Here is a 12,597-nt window from a genome sequence, read left to right as displayed (position 1 = left end):
TTATAGATATGTTGTACTTTAAGAAGACGTAGTTCGGTCTAATCCTGAGTTGCAAATGGTGGATGGCCTGTCATCGTTGTTGCATTAACATCAGGTACGTAGATTTGTATCTCATTTATGTTTGATTTTTAATTATGATATTAACGAAAAATAATTATGATTTCTACGAAGAATTGTTGATCGCTTTACAAAGAACATCGGTTCTAATAATAAATATTATTCTTTCTTGAAATCTTGTTTCATGACACCTTTGATTACGTAAAATTATTGCACCAGACGAAAATAGTCACCTGACTTAAGAGATATAGTTATTTCTTTCATATTTTTTTTTTAGAAAAGATCCGTAATAACTTTTAACATTTATTTTACATTTTCATATAACCTATCAACAATAAAATATTTTTAATGATTGAATTAAATAACCTACAATATGATTGTGTTCAAATGAAAAATATTATCTTTCATATATATAGATATAAATGTAATTGTGTAATTGCAATAGGTATTTAGAAATCTATCGTAAATTCTGCACTTCTTTTCGTAGTTTCACTTTTAATAAGATTCTTAGATTCATTTGTTCTTGCTAATCCCTATCGGTATGCCAAAAAATTGACGCTTGACCACGTTTTTCGGACAAATGTCATATGTTTCTGACATTGTTTAATTGCCAAAGGACAGCTTCTTATCTGCATAACTGTTCTAAAATCTAGAAATATATTTTAATAATCCTTTGCTATTTATTTTTTACTAAGACTACTGTATGAAGTAATTGTAAGTACGTATTGATATACACACCGATTACTGATGTTGTAATAATAGATAATTCGTTATCGTGTGTATACCGTAATTAATATGAATAGTTTTTGTTAACTTCAATATGAGTTACAGAATATAATACCGTAATTAGTGTTAGTGACACATTCAATTTTGATATTATAAATTATAATCCTCCTAAATATAAATCCTATAATCTAACCTAATATTTTTGTTTTATGGTGTATATCTACTTATGTCTTGTAACATGTCAATAAAGTTGAATATAAAGAGATTATTATGAATCTCCTTAATGTGTTTTGATTTTCTTGTTAGCTTGTCATCTAGTTATCTAGCTAGTTATCTAGTTATCTGTCTTACATTAGTCATTTATTATGATAGACTATGTCATTTGTACAGACCAGTCTGCATTATAATGCGTATACGTGTATGTTCCCTGTTTTATCGTTAATATACTTAAATTCATATCCATATATATTAATATCTTAGCTTCAGCTTATGCAAAATCTTTATACATTTTCTTAACATTTGTTACACAAAAATTATTTTAATGTTATTAAACTATAGAAATGTTAAATATCATGTATATTTTATGTTTTATATTTACCATTTCTCAAGTATACCTCTAACATGCTAATGTTCAGGAGCATAAAAAGAAGATATATTTTATACATGAAAAATATATAAGTATGTATGTACATTTCTAATCTATATAATTTGGGTAGACATACAGATTTAGATATGCCATATCAGCAGATTATCACTTATATTGTTTCAAAGAAATATTTATCAACAACAATATCTTAATTATTACTTTCAAAAATGTGTATCTTCCATAATTGTAAGTGGTATACATATACTTAGAGTTATTGATTTCATCATGTGCTAAGTTTTAAAGTTGGCACATCATACATGGTTGTGCAACTGAAATCTACAATTAAAATTAAAGGGAAATTTAAAAATATTTTTTTATAAATAGATTAAAGTCTTGCAAAAGACTCCATTACAAAATTTTTTTACAAAGCAATAGGACATATTTGTTCTTATTGCACAAACATATCCTATGGTTTTGTAACAAAAGGATTGTTTAAGGAAATATGCTGTTTCCTTTAAATGCAAAATGTATTACTGATAATTATCTACCTTTTCCGATCTTTATATGAAGTAAAGTTGCTAAAATTTGATAAAAGTACTAAAGATTTACTAGTGATTTTAAATAAAAACTATTAATTTTCGGAGTAATTACAGATAGAGATCTTTGTACAATACAATTTCAAAGATAATAACGTATTTATTTACTTATAGTTTTAATCATATGCATTATATATAAATAGTTTAGTTATACCATAAAATAATGTATAAATATATGATTTATAAGTTTTGGATACGTAGTGAACATATATATTGATACTAATATTTGTTGCAGGTAAAAATGTATAAGGCAAGGACCCTATTTAGTACATTGGCCCCTTTAGCGCCACGAATGTGCAGGCCTGAAAGGTTTGCATCATGGTTGGTTCGAAGCCATCCTCTGACAAGGACCACACAGGTGATAGTTATCGAACCAATTAGAAAGTATAGCAAGGTAGCCACAGAACCTTTTCTTAATGGCAGTTCCAGCACTTATGTAGAAGAAATGTATAATGCATGGCTACAAGATCCTCATAGTGTACATGTGGTTAGTAGTAAATTCATGGAATCTATCCTTGTTATTGAAGTAAATATTAACTGTAATTTTTTATGAATTTTATTACTTTTATTTTTTATAGTCTTGGGACTCATTTTTTCGCAGTAGTACTGCTGGAGCTGCACCAGGTCTTGCATATCAGGCGCCTCCTTCTCTTGCTCCAAGTCATAACCAAGTTCCATTAGGAGCATTATTACCACTTGGTGGAGGTACACAATTGAGCCAAATACCTGTTAATGAAAAGATCATTGATGATCACCTGGCTGTTCAAGCTATTATTCGTTCTTATCAGGTATGTTAATTTTATATTATGTATTTAAAAAAACTGGGATAACAACAACTATGTTTCAACAAAATATTATGTTTCCAAGCACCAAATTTTTTATATGTGTGTATTATTATTAAATACATTAAAAAAATTTAATTATATTTTTTATTTTACATATGATATTCAATTTAAGTGAAGTTATATAATGTTTTATGGCTTCATGTTAAAGCTTTTAGATGTTCTATCTTATCTTTTGGATTATTAGAAAAAGTGTCTTAATATTTTGACTATAATTGAGTCATTATTTGATCTTGAAACATTATAGCATGTGTTCTAGAAACATTGTATGTATGTTTTATGTTGAAGGGAAATTTCTACTATCATATTGCATGTGACATCAAATAAGAGTTTTGTTTCAATTTCCACATGTCCTAATCTTTATTTTTCTTCTTAATACCATATTTATGTTCATTAATCTAGTTGATATATTAGTTCTGCAATTGATAAAAAGGAAAAAAAAGGTAAACTTATGAAACATATAGGACATAAGAAATTGATACTGAAACTATTTCATTAAGGGCTATCATGTATTTCATGAAATAATCCATCATTGCGTCCTATCATTGAAAAAATATTTCGAGCACTGATTAAGAATGTCAGATTATATTCAATTATTGCATAATAGCCTTATTTTCTTAGATGCTTATTGCATCTATCACCTCTAGCATGTTTTACAATTAAATATTTCCCAAAAATTATGTGTTAGATTTGTGATGTAAATTATGTGCTCTAAATTATAACTTATTAATACGTATCTAAAAAAGAGGGAAACCAATAGAGAAATAATAAAAGCATAAAATGATATTAAAAGGCAATTGATCTTCAGAAAGTAAATTAAATTACGTAAACTAAAGTTATATTTTTATATTATTTTATATTTTGTAAAATTATAATTATACAAATATATCAAATGAAGTTAAAATTTTATCGAAAGGTTACTGTAGTTTTAATTTTAAGAAATATTACAGATTTCGTTAAAAAAATTATAATGCATATTTTTATATGGGTTTAGAATTAAAGGTTAATTTAAAGGGGTTAATTTAAAGGTCTAAATTGAAAGTTTTAATGTTCTATAGCAATAATTAGTGAATAGTTAAGGGGTGATCGCACTTTTAATAGCAATATTGTATTTCTATAATGTAGTAATGTATGGTAGTTAAAAAAATAGAAAAACTGATATACATTGGGGTCCTTTTGGAATTATTCATTGGCATATAGGCTCGAGGTCACTTAGTTGCTGATCTGGACCCACTGGGTATCATGCAAACAGACCTGATACATACACATTATGCAGCCCGCAAGGGATCTCCTGAACAGGTTCTGCGACAATATATGCTTGGTAAGGCTTTTACCCAAACCAATTCCTTAAAGTATTACTTTAGTTTTTATATGTATAAAATAAAGGTGTGTTTATAAATGCTATATTACAATCCTGGTTTTAGATTATATCTTTGTCAAAATTTATGTGATTATTGTGACTTTTAAAGTACCAGAGCTTTTTAAAACACCTTCACCAAATATATGTCATATTTCACATCATAAAAACAAACATCATGGTTTCTATCATATGTATTAACTCCTTCTTAACCATTATCATACCATTCTTCTTCTAAATATAATATCTTGTATGTGATATAATAAGCATAATTTTTATTTTCAACAATTTAAAAAATTAAACGTTTTTGTTCTTTATATTTTCGGAGAAGAGTAAAATACATAAATAATTGGAGTAATTTATGTGTATGTATTTCAAGAGAGAAAATATTATGAAATACATGAAATTTATAAAATATTAGTAAAATACAAGAAAGAAGTTGTTGGATTGAATATATTGAGAAGGTGTTATGTGAATGTAGATCCATGATAAGTTTTACTGATACTGAAAATGTTCTTATCCCTCTTAAGGAAGAGTGGGATGTTTATCGGTTTATATTTTGCAATTTGTATCGATCGTATGTTACATATGTCAAACAAAATCTGTGAATAGTGTTCTTATGTTGCTATCTTATGATAAGTGTATTAGTATTTATGACGTATTTTCAAATATCATGCACAAGTAAACTGTCTAAGGTAAGAAAATGTATTGGAAATCATTGCTATGCATGCTTGCAGATGATGTTAGTAGCTTTGCTTTTATATGTTTGCAATTATAATTTGGAATGTTTGTTTCTGGAACAAGTTATTATTTAATTTAACTATCTATACCATATTACAACCATTGGTTTCTGTTTTGTGGAGGAATTTTTGAGTTATGTTTGCTTAATTTAATCTTTAAAAAATAATAAAATAACAAATAATAAAATATTCTCGTTCTAAATACATAAACTAGGTTTAGTTATAAAAAGCATGTATATAACATGCTTTAACTGTTAACATATCAATATTAACAAATATTTATTTTATCAATAGGTATGTTTGCTTTTAATTACTGTGATATAATGTTTTTAAAAGATAATTTTTCTGCTTTTGTTCCTTGAAAACATGTGAGTCAATATTTTAAGACACATTTAAGTGAACATTAGTCACAGTAATTTATTTTAATGTTTGTAATGAGTTAAGAAGTTTGAAGAACTAAAAACTACTTGGTTCGTATGAATGTGGCGTTAAATTGACAGATTCGTGGCCATCATATCGCTAAATTGGATCCACTTGGCATCAACAGCGCTGATCTTGATGATAGACACCCACAAGAGTTGCTCTATAATCATTACTCATTCGGTAAGCCTAAATGAATGTGTTTCTGCATAAATCAAAGGAATGAAGGTCCAGAGTGCACTTTATGTGAGGTATTACTATGTATTAAAAAGACTATACAAAATTTAACTGCTTGAAGTAAGCAATATTTTGCTTCATTATTTCTTTAACATTCTCCTAACTTGAAGATGTTTGTGTAATAATTTACTTATTTCACCACAATAAGATACTTGTTATTATTGGAAATACCATTTTTATTATTATGATTCATATTTCATCTCATTTTCTTCCTGGACACAAAGTACAGCATAATAAACAGGAAAGATACCTTAAATCTATACAATATTGCAAAGTTAGTTACAGTAAAAATCAATAAAATAATATATATAATAAATTAATATTCTTTTTAGATAGATATATTTAATGGCGAAATCTTATTGTAATACATATAAAAAAAGTTTTGCTCAATAATTTAATTATTCAGTTTGAGCATAATGTCCACAGGGAACAGAGCACGTACTACTACTTACTCACAGGAACTGCAGTACAGAATAGCTGCACTTACGAAAAGTATGTAAGAATTATAATTAAAAGGAGAGTTCAATCTAAAGCTTTTGTAAAATAGTAGTATTTTTGGGATGCGATGGTTCGCTATGGGATTACATAAAAATTGGCATTAAAGGTAAATTGTAAAGGTGCTTGGGTCCTTTGTATGAACATTGATCTAAAGATTGCTATATTTTGCTGTAAAGGTATTTGTGCCAGGAATAATTTTTGAATATTTTTTTTTTTTTTGGAAAAATTGGAGGAAGTATAGGATAATAAATAATATTATTACCACTATGTACGATGTTATAAAAGATGTATGTATAAGTATTTTTTTAGAGCATACTTTTTGCAAATACTTCTTCCTCAAGTTCCTATTTATTAAATGATTTTTATATAATCTATATGTTTTAATATCATTTTTCAAATTTCTACACTTTTCTATATCTTATTTTATTTTATAAATTGTGTGGCCAATGTGTAAAAATTTTGTCATATTATTGTATTGTTATCATTTTAGTATTTTTGGTGATTGCTTTTATTAATAACGCTTCATTGAGTTTTACAGCTTTGTATTTGAATACTTTTTTCAGTTTTCCATTTATTTCTCTCCTTACAAATATTGTGGAGAAGGTTTGTTATAATCTTAACTATTTGTTTTTTTTTTTTAAAGAAATGATGCATGTATATATCATGTGACAAACATTTTGTATACATATATTCACATATGATATTAAAAGAACTATTTGCATATATTTATAATGCAAATATAGAAAACACTGCATTTGAGTTTCATGCCATATAAAGTTCTTTTTTTTTCGCTTTATAAATAGTTTACATTTTCAGTATCAGTTACAAAAATATATACATTATATTTTAATAAAAAGAAGTGCGTACTATATATAATAAGTAGTTATAACAAAAGAGATGTCTTTTTAGATATATTTGGAATTAATTATCCTATATAAATTCTATTATAAATAGAATTGCGTGGCGTGGCGTTGTGTTTGCCTTTTATGTTCATGTTTTTTTAAAATAAGCAAATATTTTATTGTTCAATTTCTACAGAGGAATCCGACATGGATCGTATTTTCAAGTTGCCATCCACCACTTTTATTGGGGGCAAAGAAAAATCATTGCCTCTTCGTGAAATTTTAAAAAGATTAGAAGCTGCTTACTGTGGCCACATCGGTGTTGAATTCATGTTTATCAATTCTTTGGAACAATGCAATTGGATTCGACAAAAAATGGAGACTCCTGGTATTATGGAAATGACGAATGATGAAAGAAGACTTATTTTGGCTAGATTAACTCGCGCAACTGGGTATATAAAATATCAAAATGTAAACATTTTTACATTTACACCAACAATAAAATGTTTATTGTTATATTTTGTATTCTCACTGTAGATTTGAAGCATTCCTTGCACGTAAGTGGTCATCTGAGAAGAGATTTGGATTGGAAGGATGTGAAATTCTGATTCCTGCTATGAAGCAGGTAATTGATAAATCAACTGAGTTAGGAGTTGAATCCATTGTCATGGGTATGCCTCATCGTGGCCGTTTAAATGTCCTTGCTAACGTTTGTCGCAAGCCCTTGAGTCAAATATTCACTCAATTTGCGGCTCTAGAAGCAGCTGACGATGTAAGTGTGTTGTATGATATTACAATACGAAATTTGATCTTGTCATTTATATGTATATGCTTTACTAATTCTTAATAAATTTAGGGTTCTGGTGATGTTAAATATCATTTGGGAACATACATTGAGCGTTTGAATCGAGTAACAAACAAAAACATTCGTTTAGCTGTTGTGGCGAATCCATCTCATTTAGAAGCTGTCGATCCAATAGTACAAGGAAAGACTCGTGCAGAACAATTTTATCGCGGTGATGGCGAAGGCAAAAAGGTACACTATACGGAGTAATTTACATTGATAACAAAATTTTATTACTCCTCTGGAAGCTTCATGATTAAACTGATATTAACAGGTCATGTCTATTCTTCTGCATGGTGATGCTGCATTCTGTGGGCAGGGTATTGTTTTTGAAACAATGCACTTATCAGACTTGCCAGATTATACAACTCATGGTACTATTCATATTGTGGTGAATAATCAAATTGGATTTACTACAGATCCAAGACATTCACGATCCTCTCCGTATTGTACTGGTAAGTATCTTATCATACACATAAAGGATAATCTTTTTGTGTTCTAAGGTTACTCTAATCATTAATGGTTTTATGAAAGATGTTGCAAGAGTAGTGAATGCACCCATTTTCCATGTAAATTCGGATGATCCTGAGGCAGTAATGCATGTTTGTAAAGTTGCTGCAGAATGGAGAGCAACTTTCCATAAAGATGTTGTTATTGATATTGTATCATATAGACGAAATGGTCACAATGAGATTGACGAACCTATGTTTACACAGCCTTTGATGTATCGCAAAATTAGAAATACTCCACCAGTTCTAGACATATATGCCAAAAGTCTTATTGATGATAGTGTCGTTTCTCCTGAAGAAGTTAAGGTACCGAAATAAGAAATATTTTAGTTATTTGAGTATGTGTGACTATGTTTTTGTAATGATATTGCAGGATGTTAAAGATAAATATGAGAAAATTTGTGAAGAAGCATATGTCAATGCTAGACAAGAAACACATATTAAGTACAAAGATTGGTTGGATTCTCCATGGTCTGGTTTCTTTGAAGGGAAAGACCCTTTGAAAGTATCTCCTACCGGTATTAAAGAAGACACACTCATTCATATTGGAAAAAAATTCTCTTCACCACCACCCAATGCAGCTGAATTTGTGGTTCATAAAGGTAAATGTCTTTCTAATTATGGATGAATTAATTAGGCAAAGTTCATATTAAATATATACTAATTTGAAACATATAAACATACAGGTATCGAACGTATTTTGAAATCTCGTATGGAAATGATAGAAGCGCGAACAGTTGATTGGGCTCTTGGAGAAGCTATGGCCTTTGGTTCTCTACTTAAGGAGGGTATTCATGTTAGATTATCAGGTCAAGATGTAGAAAGAGGAACTTTTTCACACAGACATCATGTTCTCCATCATCAAACTGTGGATAAAGCTACTTACAGACCACTGTGTTATCTTTACCCAGATCAAGCTCCATATACTGTATGCAATAGTTCTTTATCAGAGTTTGGTGTACTTGGTAATGTTATGATATTACTTAAATTGGCTTTATATATATGTTTTAATGATATTACGAATAAAAATATTTTTTTCTTGTTAAACTTTTAGGATTTGAATTAGGTTATTCTATGACCAATCCTAATGCACTAGTGTGCTGGGAAGCACAATTTGGTGATTTCAATAACACAGCACAGTGCATAATTGATCAATTTATCAGCAGTGGTCAAGCTAAATGGGTACGTCAATCTGGTCTTGTAATGTTACAACCTCACGGGCTTGAGGGAATGGTAAGTTCTTAAATATGTGTTTAAAAAATTTGTTATATGACAGTATATAATTATCTACATGATTGTCCACCTGTTCTAGGGACCTGAACATTCCAGTGCCCGCTTGGAACGTTTCCTACAAATGTCTGCTGATGACCCAGATTATTTCCCTCCTGATAGCGAAGAATTCGCTGTGCGTCAGTTACACGATAGCAATTGGATTGTAGCCAATTGCAGTACACCAGCAAATTATTTCCATATTCTAAGAAGACAGATTGCATTGCCATTTAGGAAACCTTTGATTTTAATGACACCAAAATCATTGCTTCGTCATCCAGAAGCCAAGTCTAGTTTCGATTTGATGTTGGAAAATACAGAATTTCTTAGAGTGATACCAGAAGAAGGTGTAGCTTCTCAAAATCCCAGTAATGTTAAAAGGGTAATTTTCTGTTCTGGTAAAGTTTATTACGATTTAAAGAAAGCACGCGCGGAGAAGAAATTGGACGATAAAGTCGCTATTGTGAGAATCGAACAGGTAAATATTAGTTGCTATCAAATTCGAAAACCTTTTTGTTTATTTTCATTCTATTAATTAAATTTACTTGTATTCTTTTGTTTTTGTAGATTTCACCTTTCCCATACGATTTAGTTAGGGACGAAGCCGATAAATATGCTAATGCAAAAATAGTATGGGCTCAAGAAGAACACAAAAATCAGGGCGCATGGACATACGTTCAACCTAGATTTCATACAGCTTTGAATGGAGCTCGTTCTGTATTGTGAGTATCGAAATTCAAACAAATATTAAGATCTGCCTTTTGCAATATATATGTATAATTTTAGCTTACAAAAATACGTATAAATTGCTCGTGTTTTCATTATAATGAATTTGTGTTGCAAAATCATCTAATTGATACTTGTAACATAAATTATAAAATTAGGATATTTTGGCTGTTTGTCATATATTTAGCTGTTCACACGTGGCCCAAATTTTTTACTTTGTCACAGTTTCGTTTTCGATGTAATTTATAAAATTTTGATGTGCGTAAATATATCACAAATAAGCAATATACTTAAGCACAAAATTTATCAATAATTTGTCTTGTACGCGTGCTTGCTAAGCAAAGGAAAAAATTGGGCCATGTTACAGCAGCGGAAATACGTCATACGACAGTAGGGGTAGCGGAGGGTTGTTTAGTGGTTGGTTCTCATCAACTAAACCAACGAATGTGTCCGAGTCGCCGTCAATAGAATCTAATAAACCCAAACAGAGAACGTTAAGGTAATGTTGGTTATAGTATTTGAATAGGATATTTATTATAGCTTTATTTATCATACTTTAATGTGAATATATGATAAGGTATAGCTGTAGAAGTATATAAATGTATATTTTATGATTAACTTTGATCCGTAAATCTAAATTTTTGTTTCAGGTATGCTGGTCGCCCAACAGGTGCTTCACCCGCAACAGGAAGCAAAATGCAGCATCTCAAAGAACTAAAACAATTACTTGATGACTCCTTCGACGTTTAATTATCCTTCGTAGCACTATGTAGAACACATTTTATTTATTTTCTCTTATTATATTTGTTATATTCCCTTTGCCCTGCTCTATATACATCCTAAGCGGAGATTAACATAATTTGAAATAGTTTCTTCATTACTGATTTATTTAGATGAATTAACGTACGCACGAATACTTTCTTGATAGTGATAAACCTTAAAGTTAAAAACTTTTTATTTAGATTCAAGTCATCGACTTTCTTTTTATTTGATTCTTATTTTACGATATTGTGGTCCAATCGTAAAAATTAATACATTTTGAAACATTTCTTTCGTTTCATTAAAAGAATAATTGATTAAAATATGAACTTCGCGAGAAATTTAATCTAATACAAACAAACATATACGCAATGAGTAATCCATGTAAATATATGCATTTCATTCTTATTTAATGCTTGAATGCGATTCTGTATATTTTTTCTTTTTAATAGGTGACATATTTATGCTAGTATGTGAGTTTTGAGTGTTGAGCCCGGTGTATGATTGAGTCAGCAGGAACATTTTATTTTATTATGTAAATATATCACAAGAACAAAAATTACATTAGCAAGAAACTCCTAACATGACTTACTCATTGTCTAAATCTTGAAAACTGTCGTTACAATAATCGAAAATATTCGTGCGTTGACGTTTGTATTTTATTCGTTTGTTAATACATAACTTTATGAAACGGGTAAGATTAAGAAAAAAGTATTATTTTTAATTTATACAACAGTTTACGCAGAGTGTAAATATATCGATTGTCACGACTGTGGAGACTTAAATGAAACTTTTCGGAGTTTGATAATGTTTATTTACGGCAATTTTTTTATTCATTTATTTATGCCGTAGCGAAAGACAGCCAATTGATTTAATTCTTTATCGTTGCTTTATTTTTATAAAGAATTAAATAATTGGTAGGTTGGTAGAAATATATAAAGGGATATGTTGTAGCATTAGACTCGATTACGTAATGTATTGTGAAAATGTAGATTATGTGAACTTAATAGAAAAGAAAAAACGTTTACGAGATCGAGTCGTAATGTTGCTCTTCAAAAAGTTTCAAAGACTTCTCCCTCTCTAAAAGAATGGGAATAGAAGACAATTTGCTAATGCTAGTTGGAATATTTAAAGAAAATTATTTTATTATTATTTTATCTTAGCCAATGATATACGTTGGTTGCTCCATAGTCTGTGAAGGCACAGTATTTATATTCTACATATGAATCATTTGAAGAATGGGTTTTATGAATGGAATATCTATTGTATCATGTCACTGATTGGGAAGTATTGTATTAAATTTGAGTTATACGTAACAATAGTACACGATATTTTGTAATCCGCTAGAATACGATAGATGCAATGTGGTCCAATATAAACTGCGGTACGGTTATTCCACTCATCATTTCTTGTTATTACATGCATAATAACGACGATATATACATGTATGCTCTGATATTAAAGTTTAACAGGTCAAAGTTACTAATAAGAATAAATTGAAGTTTACTTACGTTAGTACAAATATGTAGATATATCGTGGTAAATATTGTAGCATCTTATGAAATTAAATTATATCAGCCATTATCAGG

The 12,597-nt window shown here is 29.2% G+C and overlaps 1 protein-coding gene across 12 annotated transcripts; it reads left to right on the top strand.

The window, feature by feature from the left end:
- Positions 1 to 6: 6 nt before the first annotated feature.
- LOC122572008 (2-oxoglutarate dehydrogenase, mitochondrial) lies at positions 7 to 12,592 on the top strand. 12 transcript variants are annotated; one of them, XM_043736458.1, is made up of 17 exons: positions 7 to 94; positions 2,201 to 2,452; positions 2,544 to 2,753; positions 5,405 to 5,507; positions 5,988 to 6,053; positions 7,098 to 7,353; positions 7,439 to 7,673; positions 7,758 to 7,937; positions 8,020 to 8,200; positions 8,280 to 8,560; positions 8,628 to 8,856; positions 8,941 to 9,219; positions 9,309 to 9,487; positions 9,567 to 10,001; positions 10,091 to 10,245; positions 10,617 to 10,748; positions 10,900 to 12,592. In XM_043736458.1, the coding sequence occupies exons 2-17, from the start codon at positions 2,207 to 2,209 to the stop codon at positions 10,997 to 10,999; spliced, it is 3,267 nt and encodes a 1,088-aa protein (XP_043592393.1). In that variant the 5' UTR covers positions 7 to 94; positions 2,201 to 2,206; the 3' UTR covers positions 11,000 to 12,592. The 12 variants fall into 12 exon arrangements, with proteins under 12 accessions (XP_043592393.1, XP_043592391.1, XP_043592390.1 ...); XM_043736456.1 differs by lacking the exon at positions 7 to 94 and adding an exon at positions 1,873 to 1,896; XM_043736455.1 differs by lacking the exon at positions 7 to 94 and adding an exon at positions 1,873 to 1,938.
- Positions 12,593 to 12,597: the final 5 nt, after the last annotated feature.

The sequence above is a fragment of the Bombus pyrosoma genome, linkage group LG10 (genome assembly GCF_014825855.1).
Source record: "Bombus pyrosoma isolate SC7728 linkage group LG10, ASM1482585v1, whole genome shotgun sequence".
Taxonomy (NCBI): Eukaryota; Metazoa; Arthropoda; class Insecta; order Hymenoptera; family Apidae; genus Bombus; species Bombus pyrosoma.
This window is presented reverse-complemented; position numbering and strand designations above follow the sequence as displayed.